At 47.5% G+C, this 18,118-nt stretch overlaps 2 protein-coding genes across 2 annotated transcripts; one reads left to right on the top strand and one right to left on the bottom strand.

The window, feature by feature from the left end:
• Nucleotides 1–1,432: 1,432 nt before the first annotated feature.
• Nucleotides 1,433–2,357, top strand: LOC127330803 (E3 ubiquitin-protein ligase SINA-like 10). The gene is made up of 2 exons (XM_051356894.2): nucleotides 1,433–1,540; nucleotides 1,635–2,357. The coding sequence occupies exons 1-2, from the start codon at nucleotides 1,433–1,435 to the stop codon at nucleotides 2,355–2,357; spliced, it is 831 nt and encodes a 276-aa protein (XP_051212854.1).
• Nucleotides 2,358–6,985: 4,628 nt separating this feature from the next.
• Nucleotides 6,986–7,897, bottom strand: LOC127336626 (B3 domain-containing protein Os03g0212300-like). The gene is made up of 2 exons (XM_051363493.2): nucleotides 7,813–7,897; nucleotides 6,986–7,486 (listed from the first exon to the last, which is right to left on the bottom strand). Exon 2 carries the CDS (start codon nucleotides 7,483–7,485, stop codon nucleotides 6,997–6,999), a length of 489 nt encoding a protein of 162 aa, XP_051219453.1. The 5' UTR covers nucleotide 7,486; nucleotides 7,813–7,897; the 3' UTR covers nucleotides 6,986–6,996.
• Nucleotides 7,898–18,118: the final 10,221 nt, after the last annotated feature.

The raw sequence follows: 18,118 nt of genomic DNA, 5'->3' as shown, positions 1-18,118 counted from the left end.
GGGCAGTTGAGCAATTCTGAACAGAGAAGAAATCAACCAATCCGGTTGCGTTTTTCTTCCACTTGAAGTAGTCATCATACTCCCTCGCACCATGCACCAACTTCATGAACAACTAATTTTCATCCTAATGCAGAAAATTCTTGGGTGTATGTGTTGGATTGTTGGCAAAACAGTCATGATCAAACATCACCGCACCATGCACCCGCTGCGATTACTAATTCTTCCTCTTATCAATTCTAGAACCTTCACGTTGTGTGTGTATATGGGGAGGTGGGGGGGGGGGGGGATTCAGCTACGCTCATAAACAATACCATCAACTTCTCTTCATCATCAACGGTAGCTAATTCTTGGATCATGAACTCGTTATCGGTATCCATAGTTTGTTTACCAAATAATGAAACAATAAAAACCCAAACACTCAATTATATTACCGAGGCAAAAAAACTAGCAAAACTATATACCTAGACAAACGCCGAACCGTTTATGCAAGGTGCGCGCGAGCGGGAACCGTTTGTCAGATAGTCGCGCTGAGACAAAGAAGAGTTGTAGACTGGCACAACCGAGACAGATGCATAGGTTACAAACGGTCAGCAATGGAAGGTGTGTCACGACCGGAGGAGCGGCGGCTCCCAAATAACGGCGAGAAGCGTTGGCATCGAAACAATGGCGAGTAGAGCGCGGGGTGGTTATGCGTGTTTGTTGGCTAGCAGTGGTCGAACTGCCTAAACCCACATTTAAGTGGGGCTAGGAAGGGACGGTTCTGTGGCAAAGGATGCGGGAGAGGAGAGGTAGGACGACGAGAATGATTTGTTCGCTTCCGTATCAACGGTGGAACTCGTGTCAGTCCCCAGGGTTGTCCTATTGGTCGGCTCCTGCGAAAGTTTCAGACAAACATTTAAGTCAACACGCACTGCTTATAGTGAATTGGGAGCGCTGTTTGGAGACCATTTTGTGCATGAGTCCCCCCAATAAGCCTAGTGGGAGGGGAATTTCGTGGAAATGAATGGTAACAATTTTTTAAAAGCCACCGTGGTAGCATTATTAATCTTAATCAATAATTACATTGTCCGTAAGGCAGCTCAAGTTAAAAGCTAGGGAGGCTCATCGATCGGGTTGCCTGAGGTTTTTGAATCAAAAACAAAACCTAACCATACTATGAACAACTTTATTAGTTTCTCTATATAGATGTTATACATTTATATGATCTCCAAATAAAAATAATCCTTCGGATTTAATAAGTTCTTCAAAGATCCTACTCAATGTACTGACAAAGGCGACACGTAGGCAGCATGGCATGCATCCGCGGACAACTTCAGTCGGGCATGTGCAGGAACCAACCGACCAGAGATAAATATTGACCGTGCAAGAAGGAACGAAGCCCACTTCTGTTGGTACCGTACGTTCTTCCCCACTCCACTCTGCCGCAGGTATGATGGCACTGCCGGCGAAGCGGAAGCCGCTCGAGAACGTGACGGTGGAGGACGCCGATACCCTCGACTGCGGCGTGTGCTATCGCCCTCTCAAGCCGCCAGTATTCCAGGTATATTCATCCTCTTCTAGCTAGCTAGCTAGCTGATGCCGATGCCGATGCAGCGCTTCTCTGTATTAACAGCCACGCCATTTCTGCGATGCAGTGCGCCGTCGGCCACGCCATATGCTCGCTGTGCCGCGACAAGATGGTGGCGAGTGGGAGGAGCCAGCAGTGCCACGTGTGCCGCGTCCCACTGATCGGCGGCTATCAGCGGTGCATCGACCTGGAGAAGGTGCTGGAGTCCATCCGTATACCGTGCGCGAACGCCGCCCACGGCTGCGGCGCCAGGACGGCGCCCTACGACCACGGCGAGCACGCGAGGGCGTGCCCCCACAAGCCGTGCTACTGCCCGGCGGACGCGTGCGGCTTCGCCGGCTCCACGGTGGCGCTCCTGGGCCACCTCGCGGCCGCGCACGGGTGGCCGTGCACGACGGACACCCGGCCGTGGGTGTGCGTCAAGGTGAACCTCCGCGACGGCTTCAACGCCGTCTCCGTCCACGCCAGCGGGCAGCAGCACATGTTCCTGCTGAACGTGGCGCGTGGCCTGTTCGGGCGCGCGATCTCCGTCTCGTGCGTGCATCCTCATCAGACCGTGGGGTTCGAGGTTCGGCTCAAGTACTCTCGCAACGACAACGCCCATGGCGGCGGCGTCTGCCGCGGCCATAGCCAGCAGAGCCAGTTCACCGTGGCGTGCACTGACCTCTCCGGTGGGCTGCCCAGTTCCGACGAGTCCTTCCAGTTCTTCCTGCCCAAGTGCGTTCATCCGGATTTCATCCGGACTATCGCTGCCACTTTCGAAGTTCTGCATGTCACCATTACTGTATGATCTTTCCTGTTTCCCCCATTACCTATCCTGTCATCTGTGGAGCTGGTGTGATTTGTCGTGTTTCCCCTATTACCTAGCTACAAGATGTAATCTCAGTGACTTTCCATTATAAGCTGCGTAGCAGAATGGTGGGATCCTAGTTCCCACTTCTTGTTTATTTTGTTATTTGTAGTGTAAATTTTTTCGGTTTTGCTATGTCTCAGTCAACTGAGAATTTCTTAAGTCTCAGTCACCCACAAAAATGAACTTGAAAAGTGCAACTGATCCGAGTTGCATATTTTTTTGAACTGCAGTTGCACTTTTTTGAGGTGACTGAGACTTAAGAAAATCTCAGTCAACTGAGACATAGGTACACCCAAATTTTTTTATCTTAAAATTTGCATTAGAAATGACAACATAATTTTAGGCGGGATACAGTTGATAGTCCTCATTGCTCATCTTTTTGTTCTTCTCCCATCTAAGCCTTTTCTAAGGATGTGTTCGGTTTGAGAACCGGGAGGGATGGAATCCATTCCATCGTCACGGAACGGTTTCGTGCCCATGTTCGGTTCGCAAAAAAACAAGGTTTCACCGCCGACTCGCGCCTGTATCGCCACCGCCACTACCGCCGAACCCTCCTCCGCCACTCCCGCCCGACCCCTCCTCCGCCTAGACTGCACGCTCCCTTCTCCTCGGCTACCAGGCCCTCTTCCCGCCGGTGAGCAGCAACGCATGAGAGAGAGAGAGGGAGAGGGAGAGCGGCGGCGTAACAGACGAGAGGGAGAGGGAGAGCGGCAGCGTAGCAGACGAGAGGGAGAGGGAGAGCGGCGGTACATGAGACGAGAGGGAGGGATTAGAGATAGGGTAGCCAGTCAGGGGTGAGATAATAGAGGGCCGATTTGTTCGGCCAGGCTTTTTTTTTTCTGTTCGCTTGGGATGATTAGCGAGGACGGTTAGCGAGGCATTCCTCCAGATTCGATCGATTCGGTCGAACGAGTTGCTTCCGCAGCTTCCAAGTATATTCCGTTCCGAGGAACTAGTTGGTTCCATTCCTTGAATCCAACCGAACACAAGAACGACTGCTAGGTATGGAACCGTTCCCCATTCCACCTAATTCTAGAACCGAACACACCCTAAGACGGGCTAAAAACAATATCTGCAAAGTATTGGACATCGATTTGACCTGTCCCAAAAGTCCTGCTCCCAGTTTGATCAACCCTTTCATGCTAGAATTGTAATTCTTCAATCTGTCTTTGAATTGTTTACTGATTCGTTTTAGCGTTTACTTGTTATGCTTGGCACTGGATTATGATAATCTCGTTTGAAGGACCTCTTGTTGTCCATTGGAAATTTTATTAGTGTTTCTTGTCCTCTACGTTTATTGGTAATTTTACCCAGAAAATTATGAGACAAGCATAATAAAAATAGTTCAATAACAAACGGTGTTGTAGTGGACATGCAAAAATGCAAGCATGTTTGTGAACTCAAGGGAAGGCACCGTGGGGAACATCCAGAAAAGAACCATGAATTGGGCTTGCCCTGGGGTTGAATTTTTGGCAAATAAGAGGGTACCACTGGAAAAAGACCAACCTTTAGAAAGGGAAAGTAAACCACCACAGAACGACACGTGGTAACCTGCTTCCGCGCGGGCCGACGTACACGCGGGCTCACCCACCGCGCGTCTCGCGTACTCGCGCTCGCCGCCTCGCGTACTCGCGCTCGCCGCACAGCGCCTCGCGTACTCGCGCTTCGTACTCGCGCGCCTCGCGTACTTCCCCGCGCGAGTCTCTCCATGGCGTGCATGCCGTGCCAGGCCACGCATGCATGCTAGCACATGTATGCTACTAGTTTAGGTAGCAGCACAATAACTGTATCTACTTTAGTTTTTGACACGCGAGCAACATACAACATACGTATCTCACAACACACGAGTACAGTTATGTACAATACACGAGTATAATTGCGAACAACAGACGAGTACAGTTGCACACATGGGGCGAATACAAGTACAGTCGCGCACACGAGCAGGTACAGTCGCGCACACAAGCAGGTACAGTCACGCACAACACACGAGTACAATTGAACACACGAGCGAGTACAAGTACAGTCACACACACGAGCAGGTACAAACGCGCATACGAGCAGGTACAGTCGTGAACACGAGCAAGTACATGTACAGAAGTACAGTGGCGCACACGAGCAGGTACAATACGCGTAGAAGTAGTGTAATCCCGCACACGGGCGAGTACAGTTAGCAAGTAAAAGGAAAAATTGCACCAAATACACTAAAAACAGAAGTACTTATCAGTTGATACACGAGTACAGTTAGGTACGCACCACAGGTACAATCATAATATTATTGGAAGTACGAAAAAAAAGTATCTCCAAACCTATCAACATGGGATCTAGTTTTGAAGCTCTCGACGCGAGAATCTCAAAAGTGAAAACGGTTCGCAATTTGGACTTACGGTTTTCAAGATATTTCATTTTGAAAAAATGAATCTAGAAGAAAAAGGAAAAAACTGACACAACCCAGTCTTCTCTCTCCTCCCCCATCCCCATCTTGCTTCCCCTTGCGACACGTGGCAAGCAGGGAGACCACTTCCCAGGGATTTTCTGGCACAACAGCGCGCCACTTGTCGCGTGCGGAGCGAGTTGCCTTCCCTTCGCGAAGGTCGGCCTTTTTCAAGAATTTTCCCAAATAAGGCCACCCTACCCAATTCATTGTTTCTTTGTGGCCTGCCACGGTAGAGCCCATCTTTCTGCCTTGGACACCGAGACACCAATCTCAGCAATCATGTTTTTTTTTTGAAACTTAAAAACCCAATACATTAAGCCACGGTAGAGCCCATCTTTCTGCCTTGGACACCGAGACACCAATCTCAGCGATCATGTTGATGCTTAGGATGTTGTGGTTGGAATGGAATCTGCGGGGTGTTTGAAAATGTTTCAACGCTGGCTAGGCGAGTCCTTTGTTTTTGAAATAGGGGAAAATCACCACAGCCTCTGCATCCAAGTAATGCACACACCCGTTCTTTTCTATATTGACTATAGATTTTTGGCATTTATTTCAGAATATAAGGTTGCAGCTTGATTTTTTTTTCAATTACTCCCTTCTCCGCTCAGCTCCCACACAACATGCGTGAGAAAAAATAATACAAAATTAGAAACAATTAATTGAGATTCCTAATGCATGGCTCATCGATTTCTTAAAATTAGGCAGCAATGTTTTACTTTCCTTAATTGAACTTGGCTACACATGTATGGAGTGGAGGTTGCTGATGGAGCTAAGGCTGTTGCTAAGTCCAAGAAGACAGTTTGGTGTTCCAAATGTTCTGATCATTCGCATGCGACCAAAGATTGCAGGGTCAAACACTATTGCTACTTTTGTGATAAGGTGGCTCACCCGACTTTGCGTTGTCCGGTGCTTAAAGCTCCCCGCCCTTCTGCTTATGTTACTGGGGCTGGTCTATTGGAGACTTACTTTACAGTGATTCCTGATTCTGTGGTTAATGATGCGCTTGCGCCCTCTCAGTCTCCTGTAGCTCTGGTTGTTGTGGTTGGAGATGTTGTGCCAGCTGATGTGATTGCCAAGCAGGTGGCAAGACGGTGCTCGATCGTCTGTGTTGGAAATGGGAGGCTGTACCTACTGATGTCCTGAGATTCCTTATCACTGTCCCTTCCTTCGAGGACCTCGACAGGGTAGATGGCATCCAGGTTGCAGTACCAGGATTTTGTTCCACCATGTCTATCTCCGCTTGGCAGTCCTCGGAAGTACCACCCAAATTTGAGCTACATAAGGTTTGGTTACGTGTAGAAGGAGTCCCTCATACGTTGAGGCATTTCTTAGGACTTTGGGCTGTGGGTTCGCTATTGGGGAAGACGGTTGATGTGGACCTTCTTAGCCTCAGACGCAGAGCTGTGGTTCGTATTCAGGTGGCTATGATTGATGCTAAAGTACTTGAGAAGATTTCAGATTCTGGGAAGATCATCAAGTCTGATGTAGTGGTTAAGCTCAAGGCCTTCGAGTTTCGGTTCCGTAGAGAGCCCGAGGACTATGTACCAGAGCCTGATTTTGTTCCTTTGATATGGATTAAGAAGGATGACGCGGATGATGATGGTGATGGAAATGACGCTGGGGATGATGATGCTATGGATACATCGGACACCCGCGCTGGACCGTCTACTTTGGTGGCGCCTTTTGGGGAGGTGGGCGGAGGAGGGAATCAGACCTCCGTTGGTACTCGCTCTGTGCCGGCTGTGATGGCCCTCACTCCTTTCAATCCGAACCCTCAAACTCCCAAGGCTAAGGAGATAGTCGACAGGCTGCGGCGGACTAGTCCTACTCTTGAGGCTCGGGGATCGAGGGTGCTGTCCATGGGAGCGACCGCTTCGCTGCTGGGGGATTCGCTTTCTCCGAGGTCCGATAGACCTGCTCGTGGACATGTGTTAAAACCATGAAAAATCCTACCATATTCCAACAAAACTGCCATCATGTCAAAAGCTATGTCATACACACATCATATCAACAGCCATTTTGTACACACATCATGGACATAACATCATCATACCTAACATCGTAGCACATAGTTTCATACAATTTAAGATAGCATTCAAACAACATGAAGCAACGAACATAGATTTGACAACACTCGACGATCTAACTATCGGTGTCGGAGCCGGATTCGCCGGTGTGGGGGTAGTGCACACGGCAGGCGGTGTCGTCGAACACCTTGACGATCATCTCGCCGTCCCCCTCGTACAGGAAGGTGAGCTGGCAGCCGGGCTCGAGGTGGAGGTCACGGGCGAACTTGTCCCACCCCGTGTGCAAGTACATCTTGCCCTGCCCATCGAACAGTACCTCCACGGACCAGCGGCAGAAGTTGCAGCTAGCCTCCCGTAGCTGCAAGTGCGCCGGCTCGTGGCCGTCGACGAACTCGGCGAACTTGTCCGGTAGCCGCTTGATGCCGAGTGGGTCATCGTCGATGCGGAGGAGGAACTCGAAGCAGCGTTCCTCATGCGAAGACGAGGAGGATGCAGGTGACGGTGACCGTGGGGCCCTTGCTGCTCCACCGCGGCGGCCCCTTCCCCGGCCCGGGGGGCGCCCAGGACCGCGGCGGCCCCTTCCCCGTCCACCGGGACCGGCCATCCTACATGTTTACATTTTTGAACCATATTACGATCCATTCCACTAATAAATATGAGTTACTCCATCACAAATACTAGGCATATATGTGGGTTCATACACATACATACACATACATACATAGAGTTCATACACATACATGTGAAATTTCATATGTAGATTTCTACAAATCTATGGTTCAAACACATGCATACATGAGGCTACCATCTCCAACACAAACAATACAATATAGAGTGCACAAAAGAAAAAAAACATGTCTAGGGTTCATGTCCAAATCTAGCCCGATCTATAAAATTAGTGGATGAATGGAGAAGATTTGAAGGAGATTACCTTGACAAATGGATGGGGAACGATCTCCACGGACAGATCTGACGATTTGGTGGTGGATTTGGTGGGGGGGAGAGGGAGGAGAGAGAGAACCGGGCTGGGGGAGAGGGAGGAGAAGAGAAGAGAAAGAAAGAAAGAAGAAGGGTCGGGCTGGGGGCGCGCGCGCAGCCCAAACTTAAGTGAATGTGTGGCGCCCTTGCCACGGGCGCCGCGCCGGCGAGAACGGCGCCACTCGTGCTGCCACGTCGGATCGGGGTCACCAACTCAGCGTCGACGGGCCACGTCGGATGGGTGTGTGGCGCCAGCGCCAGCATGTGGCGCCCGTGAGAGGGGCGCCACACAAAAGAGTTAGATCCGTGAAATAGTTTCGCCGGAGGGTCAGTCTGTGCTTTTCTTTCAGTTTTAGGTTATTTTTGTATAAATCGCCCAACTGGAGCACGCAGGTCGCAGGTCGCAGGGGCTGACCACGCCATCTGCAGCGGTTACAGAGGCGTCAAATCAACCTCAGACTGGAACTACTTTTGACCGAACGTGTCGTGCTGAATTGCTGACTTCTGAGACTCGGGCCACGGGACTTGGGCTATCACTAGTCACGTTACTGGTTCGCTCCAGGCTAGGCTACCGCTACCTTCTTTCGGTTGAATCTGTTTCTCATCAACTTGTTGTCTTCACGGACCAATACATTTAGAATTTCGTAACACCAACAATTTTGATTATATGCAACTTGGACGATGGCAGGAGATGAGGCCCTGCAGCATCGCCAGACTCTGCTTCCAGCACCACACCTCGCGCATTGCAGCACGGCGGCGCATGCTTCCGGCTTTGCATCACATCGTGTGATGATTTCAAGCAACAGCGGCTCTTCTTGCTGTACTGCGCGGGTCGATCATTTGAAAGTAACGGGGGATGGGTAAACTGAGATTTTGAGTGCTATAGCATCTTCACGGGGCCATAAAAGAGATTTGATGCACATGGGCATCAATAACCTCGTTTTTAAAATAAATTAAAAATTATATTTTTGTGTTTGAAAAAAATCTAAAAATTCTGTAAATAGAAAATAATGTATCCCACAAACATGTAAAATATTAATTTCAAATACTTTATCTTCTGAGCTGCATAAAATTGACAAAAGTGTATATCTGAGTAGTCTTTTCAAATCTCCAAAACGATTGTATATTTTTTATCTAGCACAAAATAAAAATAATTATGGGTTAGATTTTGCATGAGATGTACCAGTGACAATCTCCAGATTAGCTTTGAGATTTTTTGATAACTTGTAAAAATTTCTCTTAATTTTTTTCAGAATAGCGAGCGCATTGAAGCTCGGGAGCCAAAAACACTTTCAGCATCTCCACGGACAAGCCCTTCGAAAGTGCTCACACACGTTACCGTTACTGTTACTATGCTATTGGGGGCTTTTGTCTGCAGCGACGTCCTCAATAGGCTAGCCCAGTAGATTCAAAGATGAAACACTTTATCACAATGCAATCATATCGTATGGTTTTACACACATAGATTCTACTTTCACAATAAATAAAACAAATACATAAATGATTCAAATATAGAAATAAAATAATTTTAAAATAACTAAAATAAATTAATTTTCATATGTTCAAATAAATCAAGACTCCTTAGATGGCATTTACTTTACTCGCACATAGATGTCCCATTCGATAATTTTGTATGTGGCAATGAAAATGTTGTCGCAGATTACTTGATGCATGGCGAGGAAACTACAAACTTTGTTGCGACCTGGTGATCAACATCACCAAGAGGGCCCTAGGGATTATATGACTGGAGCAACATGCCCGCTCTCGGCGATTATGTTGTGCATGATGACATAATTATTCAATACCTCCTACATATGATATGTCGACCATGTGAGAGCATCAGAACAAACAATAGCAAAACAATTTTGGAGCACAACAAATGCTCGCTCAACATCCTTCCTACAACCCTGCAGTCACATAGCTAACCAAAATTTCTTCTCGGTAGGGTTAGGAATTGTCTTCACAAATGTTGACAATTTTGGATATATCTCATCGTCTAGGTAGTACCATTTGATGTATGAGTGACCATTGATCTCATAGTTTACCACCGGATCATGGCCTTCGGCAAGTATAGAAAACACCAAAGAGCATTGCAACATGTCCGTGAGATCCCGAAATTCCGAAAAAAGGGTGATAAATCTTTCATAATCTGGCACAACTTCAAGTACCTTATTGCACTCTCTAGGTCTGATATTTGTACATACATTGCTAAGCGGACGACGTGGGCTTAGCCCAGTGGTTGGGGTCGCAGTGGCGCACCCTAACGACTGGAGTTCGATTCCTGTCAGGGACGAATTTCGGAATTGTCACGCCAAGTCCCGCTTCTACTATATCAAAAAGTGTCTAGTTCCTCCTAGACACAGTTTCATTTTTTTTATACATTGCTAAGCGAATGGACAGATCTTCCATGCACAATGCATACAAACAAAGCTTTTAAGCATCCAAGGAAGTCCTATGTGTTAGGAATCCGAGTTCTGTCTTCTTCATTCGATGCTTTCAAATGTATTGGGTCAAACACCACCACAATTGCCCAACAAAACATGTACACACTCTCCCAGCACGTGAACTCAAACATGTCTCCATAGTCTTCTTTTTGTTGAAACAAGGGCAAAAGCTTTTCCATTTATTGATTAAGAAAGGAGTTTACAAGTAGAAAGTAAAATTTTAGACATAATACAAGTTTTACTCTCACGGCATCAAATTACACAAATTTTTAGCACCCGCTAAAACCCAAAGCGTAGCTTCTTTTTTTATCCTCTCAAAGACGACTTGAGAAGGGGCGCGCTTGTTCTTGAAAACTCTATCGTTTCTCTCATTCCAAATCTCCCAAATGATGAATGGTAAGAGACGCCATACCCTTGCAGTTTTGCCCCGTAGATATCATGGTCCACCACTCCGGGAAGGAGAGACCCGCGCAACTTTCAAAGCTGGAATGTCGAACCCTTCTTTGGCCTTGTCCCATAGACGCAAGGTGAAGCGGCAATGGACTAGAACGTGATCGACCGACTCCGTGCATTGGTTGCATAAAGGGCAAACCCCACAATTTGGCCACCCCCGTTTTGTCAAGCGGTCGGCTGTCCAAATAACATGTCTCCATAGTCATCTCTTGTATCTGAAGGAGATCTATATACAAGACATGTCAGGGCAGTTGAGCAATTCTGAACAGAGAAGAAACCAACCAATCCGGTTGCGTTTTTCTTCCACTTGAAGTAGTCATCATACTCCCTCGCACCATGCACCAACTTCATGAACAACTAATTTTCATCCTAATGCAGAAAATTCTTGGGAGTATGTGTTGGATTGTTGGCAAAACAGTCATGATCAAACATCACCGCACCATGCACCTGCTGCGAGTACTAATTCTTCCTCTTATCAACTCTAGAACCTTCACGTTGTGTGTGTATATGGGGGGGGGGGGGGGGGATTCAGCTACGCTCATAAACAAAAATACCATCAACTTCTCTTCATCATCAACGGTAGCTAATTCTTGGATCATGAACTCATTATCGTTATCCATAGTTTCTTTACCAAATAATGAAACAATAAAAACCCAAACACTCAATTACAAACCCAAACACTCAATTATATTACCGAGGCAAAAAAAACTAGCAAAACTATATACCTAGACAAACGCCGAACCGTTTATGCAAGGTGCGCGCGAGCGGGAACCGTTTGTCAGATAGTCGCGCTGAGACAAAGAAGAGTTGTAGACTGGCACAACCGAGACAGATGCATAGGTTACAAGCGGTCAGCAATGGAAGGTGTGGCACGACCGGAGAAGCGGCGGCTCCCAAATAACGGCGAGAAGCGTTGGCATCGAAACAATGGCGAGTAGAGCGCGGGATGGTTATGCGTGTTTGTTGGCTAGCAGTGGTCGAACTGCCTAAACCCACATTTAAGCGGGGCTAGGAAGGGACGGTTCTGTGGCAAAGGATGCGGGAGAGGAGAGGTAGGACGACGAGAATGATTTGTTCGCTTCCTTATCAACGGTGGAACTCGTGTCAGCCCCCAGGGTTGTCCTATTGGTCGGCTCCTGCGGAGGTTTCAGACAAAGATTTAAGTCAACACGCACTGCTTATAGTGAATTGGGAGCGCCGTTTGGAGACCATTTTGTGCATGAGTCCCCCCAATAAGCCTAGTGGGAGGGGAATTTCGTGGAAATGATATGGTAACAATTTTTTAAAAGCTACCGTGGTAGCATTATTAATCTTAATCAATAATTACATTGTCCGTAAGGCAGCTCAAGTTAAAAGCTAGGGAGGCTCATCGATCGGGTTGCCTGAGGTTTTTGAATAAAAAACAAAACCTAACCATACTATGAACAACTTTATTAGTTTCTCTATATAGACGTTATACATTTATATGATCTCCAAATAAAAATAATCCTTCGGATGTAATAAGTTCTTCAAAGATCCTACTCAATGTACTGACAAAGGCGACACGTAGGCAGCATTGCATGCATCTGCGGACAACTTCTGTCGGGCATGTGCAGGAACCAACCGACCAGAGATAAATATTGACCGTGCAAGAAGGAAGGAAGCCCACTTCTATTCTACTAGCACAAATGCCCGTGCGTTGCACCGGGATAAATACTATCAGTGTCATCGATGTGTTAAAGATAAATAAACTTTTAAAAATACTAAGATTTTGTATAAACTGAACAGATTTTATTTAAAAGTTCAATTACCAGTTTTATACAATACTATTCAGAAAATTGATTTTACATGCAATTTTGATGAAATAAAATTAGTATTTTTATTCAATTTTATTTTTATTTTATAAGATAATAAAGTTGTCCTATGTGTTACCATGTTCGTCTATTAAAATTGTGTCCAATCGTAAAAGAGACCAAAACATAACTTTGACTTGTATATTATTACGAAAAAAACAGAAAAAGACCTAATTATATTCACCTAGACAAAGCTTCTTAAATTAGAGAAAAAGTCCCACCTCAACCAATAGACATTGTGTCCAAAATAAGCAGAGAATCCTTGTAGTTCTAGGTCGTTGGAATTAAAGATGATTGTGAGCAGCAGCAATGCTAAAACTCACAGGCAGACACCGATTTTGCAAGTAACTTAGCTTATAGCCGATTCAAGGATAGGTGATGCCGATTATAGGATGGATGCCGTCAAGGATCAACTCTGTCCAGTCAGTAATGTGCAGGAAGACGTATGTATGGTACTCCCTCCGTCCCAAAATATAAGGCGCCTAAGGATTAGTCAAAAGTCAATGTTTTGTAAGTTTGACCAAGTTTATACACAAAAATATAAACATTTACAATACTAAACCAACATCAATAGATTCTCCATCAAGTATATTTTCTTAATATGTCCATTCGATATTGTAGATGTAAATATATTTTCCTAAATATTTGATCAAAGTTTGTAATGTTTGACTTTTGATCAATCCTTAGACGTCTTATATTTTAGGACGGAGGGAGTATAAGAAATGAAACCGGTCAATCCATTTATTCCTCTTGCACGTATCCAAACTGATCTTTCTGATGGCTGCTTGCCGCCTAAGCATTGTTGCTGCCGTTTTCAATCGAGGCCGCGGTTGTCCTTGCTGTTCCACCGCCAGAGCTGCCGCCAAGGTTATGTATAGCGGTACGTATACAACACGCCGTGGTTGCGTTATGCAGTCTGTCCAAGCTCCATGCAGCGGATGGCAGCGAGCTAGCGTCTTCGGCCGACACAGCCAAGACGGCAAGGAGGGATCAGAACAGATGAATACCTCACGGCCCGCCGGGAAGGAGGAACGAAGCGCCCTCCCGTTCGCCGTCGTGGTTGCTTGATATCTCTTCAAATCGTTCGCCGCCGTGGACTGAATAGGCGAAGAGACGTGTAGGTGCAAGTGCAACTGAAGGCCTCGGGCTGTATCTGGATGGCCTGCGGGTACGGCGGCGATCGTTCCTCCCCGTCAGCGAGTTGAGCCAGGCCGGCGACAGTCCGCGCGGGTGAGCCTCAAGTGGTGTTGAGGTGGGGACTCGGGCGTGACATGTTCGACGAAGAGCAATTCCGGCGACCGACGACTCGAGCCGCTCCGCTCGGTGCTAGACCATTCGTCCATCTGGGACTTCCGGCGAGATCGATTCTGTGGGATTGCACGAGGAGTTGATGGGTTATATATCGGTGGATTTGCGTGTGGAGCGATCTACATGGATTCGTGTCGAACTCGTTCTTCCAGCCGGACTGCTTTTAGTTTGTATCTAACACGTTATTACGTACGATATGATGAACCGTGGGTCGGATGAAGACGCCCACACGCACCGGATGATGGACTGGAAAAAAAAAGAATAAAACGGTTTGGTGGCAATAGTGCGTTGTATGTGATTTGGTGGGAGGGTAAATCAGTCCAAAAAAGTGTTGGACCAAGGAAACAATCCTCCCTTTATTATTAGGTATAGATACGAAATTTGCCCGTGCGTTGCGACGGGTTAAATTTTATGACCATGAAAAAAATTAGTACTGCAAATAAAAAAAAATCTATTTTGCGAGGAAGCATACTTACAATATGTGGCCATCACGGAAATTTTATGTCAATCGAACAACTCTATATTAATTAGTGCATCTTGCTAGGATCATGTAATTTCAAAAGCAAAAAAATATTTATGCGGGGGCAGTAATAAAAGGTGCATAAGAAATTTCATATCTAAAACCAAATTGTACGAGATAGGTCTCACCAAAAAAAATGTGTTCAAAGAAATTTATTTGGTGTTGTGTTTTCTAGGTTAAAGGTGACAAAACATGTTATTATTACAATACACAATATCATGAAGAACAATTTTTTATTGAGATAATTACACAATGTTATCTCATTTTCAGTATTTGCCATTGTCGTCGACACCGCCGTTGCAAGGCCTAATCAGACACGGGCCGAGCAAATGATATCTCTGTTGTTTGCAGTACCCAATTCGATCCTTAGTAATGACCTATTTCCTCTACGTGAAGTCCACAAACTCTTTTGACCTCCACGACAAAACGCATGAATCGACGCCAGCACAATCCGTGAAAGCTGCAAAGCCAATCACGTTTGTCATGGGCTTTGGAGTTTGGAGACAGTTCGTTCTGAGCCTTTTGCAATAGAAGAACAGACCCTAAATCCCACCCATTAAAAGATAAAATAATGTTCAATTAATAATCATATATGCCAATGCTGTTGCTCAACCGTAGACAACCGAGGTATGTCGAGCTCTTCGTACGCGTCGGCGTCGTCGTTGTGATCAGTTATCTGCTTGCAAATTAGATGTGGTGTGGGTTGCTCTATCCTCTGCCTTCCCACCAGACATGAGAACAGACAAGAGGTCGTGCTGTCGGTGGTGGCCACGCGCGGCCGGCGGGCCATGGCTTATTGGCTTGGAACCTGCTAACCAGACAACCGTCGACCTCCCTAGCGACCGCAGGTCTGCCTCCCATCCGCCGGGGCCGTGCAGTGTCCGGCTGCCCCAGGCCGTCTCCGCACGTCGACGCTTGCCTTGCTGCCACCGCATCTTTCCTTCATTCCCCCTTATTGCAAAAACGTAGTTCATATTCATATCCATCTATACATTCACCAACTCGTGCGTTGCCGGATTCTGGCTCTCGGCATCCCCCGATCCCCGTCACGGCCGCTCGAGGCGTAGGCTGATGGCAGCGCCCCTGCTGCTATTTCCCAGATGTCGACACCCCTGCTGCTCTTTCCCGGACGGAGACAAAACCTGGATATTGACCGCAAGAGCTCGGGACGGAGAGCCGGTAGTGTGGTCGGGATCCCATGACTCCGCCAGCAACAAGATCGACCAGTCCAGCGCCTGCACACCGGGCAGAAGCAGCGCATTGGCCTTATTCTAGTCAGATCCCGCGACTCAGATCTTGCAGGCCGGGAGGGATTTGGAGCGGAGGGAAGACGCGCGAGGTAGAGGAAGAGCAAGGAAGGAGGCGGGGGCCGTGCGCGATGTGGAGCCGGTGGCATCGCGATGGATGAAGGGGCCGGTGGTGCCGACTGGCGAGGTTGGGGAAGAAAGCCGGGGGCGGCGCTGTGGAGGAAGGATTTCTCGCCGGTGGTGTATTGTATCGACGAAGCGTTTTCTTTCCTTTGACTTGGCGGTGGCACACCCTGTAATTTCGTCGGGAATTAGGGGCAAAAATAGACGGACGAACAAGAAGCCTTATTTTGTTTATTATTATTAGGTATAGACTAGGAAATTTGCCGTGCGTTGCTACGGGTGACGAAAAATTGACTCGATCATTGCCATGGCCATCGACCGTTCCGCTGTCCACACAAGGTAAGAAGAGCCTGGTTGCGACATGTTAGGCTGGGATACTTGCATGGACAGACTAAAATGACGGGCGCCTTTGATATACCATGCGTTGATACGGCTTAAATGTTTGATTCGTAAAAAAATCACAGTGCGTCATCCCTTCTACCCACGCGTCGCCTTTCAGCCTCCACCTTCCACCAGCTGGACTCCATCCCCCTTTTTTCCTTGTTGCCATCATCTCTTTTTATTGAGTTCCCTCGCGTGCGACCTAGGCGCAGACTTAGCATCCCACATTGTGCCACCCTGCCTCGGGGAATCGGCGGCATTCATCCGCCCGATAGAATGGCAAAAACCAGAAAGAGACTCCTAAGCCAAACACAAATTCTTGCTTTCGTGATACATCCAGGCACAATATGTCGCTGGTGGCCCACAACTTCTACCACAACATATCCACATATCTAGCTTGGAACTTCCAAGCCAGGCACAAAATTTTGCTTTGTGAGCAGAACTTCGATGACATATATATGGGCTAGTTGTGCTTTTGTGGGACAATGTTTTTGCTAATCATTCGTTTATCTATTTCTTCGTAGTCCATGGCGAAATTTTTTCCCGACAAATCTAAGCTCCACCAATGCAAGGTCTAGATTTTGTTTTGCAAAGATCAACTCGCCCCTCCCAGAAATCAATAGCTGGCCATGGAGATCGGTTGCTAGAGATATCGTTTTGGCCGTCAGTGCTTGATCCGGTTCTTGGGAGTGCTTGATCTCGGCTATCCTTCATCGACGAGATCAACATCTTCTAGTATCCAGCGTGAGGGAGAAGGGCTGCAACCAAAACACCAACACCGTCTATGCTCACTTACTCACAATACATACGAAATCGATCGAGAGTTATCATGTTTGATCTATGAAATTGATGGTAATGGCACCAACGGCGACATGATTTCTTTGTTTCATTTTCCTATCTGGCGCTTGATCGAAGCGAAGTACGGTATTTTTCACGGGATCGAACGAATGGGCCACGGACGAGCCAATGAAACACTATGCCGCAGTGGAGTCGGAAGTGAGCGCCGGCCGGGCTATCGCCGCGGCCGCCATGGAGGCTCGTTGCATGCGGAGCCGAGGCGAGCACGAGTGCGCACGAGCTCGCCCAGAGCGCTTTCACGGGCGCCAATGCGGGGCATTGAGAGCTGTCTTGGGAGCGCTTTCATTGGCGCCGCCATTGCGGCGTGGGGAGCTACGCCGGAAGGCTCTTGCTGGCGGTCGTCGACGATGCTGTCCTACCCTGGCCGATGTGCGACTGCGCCGTCTTCCCCCACTTCCTTTGAGTCCCGGGCTCCCGGCATGGTCGAGCTTATAGTTGTGGTCGAAGCTCCTCGCAGTAGCCATTGCCCTCGGCCTGCTTCTCCAACAGTCCATGGGTCCCATCGTCGGGGACATCATCGTTTCTGGTGGCAGACGTCGTCGTTGCTGCTAGAGGCAGACATCGAAGAAGACGGCACATCTAAACTCACCTCATGGGATGAGCGGTTCGGCAAGTTGCGTCGGGATTATAAAGCAACCATCTTCTTTGGAATCGGAAAGTCCCCCGAACATGAATACTGCTATTACGTTTTCCTTTTCGAACAGGACACTGTTTTCGTCGGGTTTCATTGATCCGCAGGACGAACGAATAGGGGCCGTGGGTGTTCTTAGTAAAATTCTTTTTTTCATTGATGGAAATCGTCCTTCAAGGCGTGAGTCTGCTCTGCTTAAATTCGTGTCCCTCTTGAACTCCTCACCTGTTCCTTCCGGCTGGATCTCCTCGTGATACTTCTGGCTGACACTCTTCATGGTATTCCTCGTATAAGCGCCCAGGCCGACGGAGGAAATTTGGGACGGACGAAAACGTACATAAAACGGATGAAAGCGTCTTTCGACGGACCGAACCACGGAAACCTTATTTTCTTTATTATTAGGTATAGATATAGATTGGTGGTACCGTACGTTCTTCCCCACTCCACTCTGCCGCAGGTATG

Source organism: Lolium perenne, chromosome 1 (assembly GCF_019359855.2).
Source record: "Lolium perenne isolate Kyuss_39 chromosome 1, Kyuss_2.0, whole genome shotgun sequence".
NCBI lineage: Eukaryota > Viridiplantae > Streptophyta > Magnoliopsida > Poales > Poaceae > Lolium > Lolium perenne.
Note: the sequence above shows the minus strand (reverse complement) of the source record. Positions and strands in the feature narration are given on the sequence as shown.

Excerpts from the sequence above, each read along its gene's own strand:
- LOC127330803 (XM_051356894.2), top strand. The coding sequence starts at position 1,433 with ATGGCACTGCCGGCGAAGCGGAAGCCGCTCGAGAACGTGACGGTGGAG. Across the intron at positions 1,541-1,634 it reads TCAAGCCGCCAGTATTCCAG|TGCGCCGTCGGCCACGCCAT; the intron begins GTATATTCATCC and ends TCTGCGATGCAG.
- LOC127336626 (XM_051363493.2), bottom strand. The coding sequence starts at position 7,485 with ATGGCCGGTCCCGGTGGACGGGGAAGGGGCCGCCGCGGTCCTGGGCGC.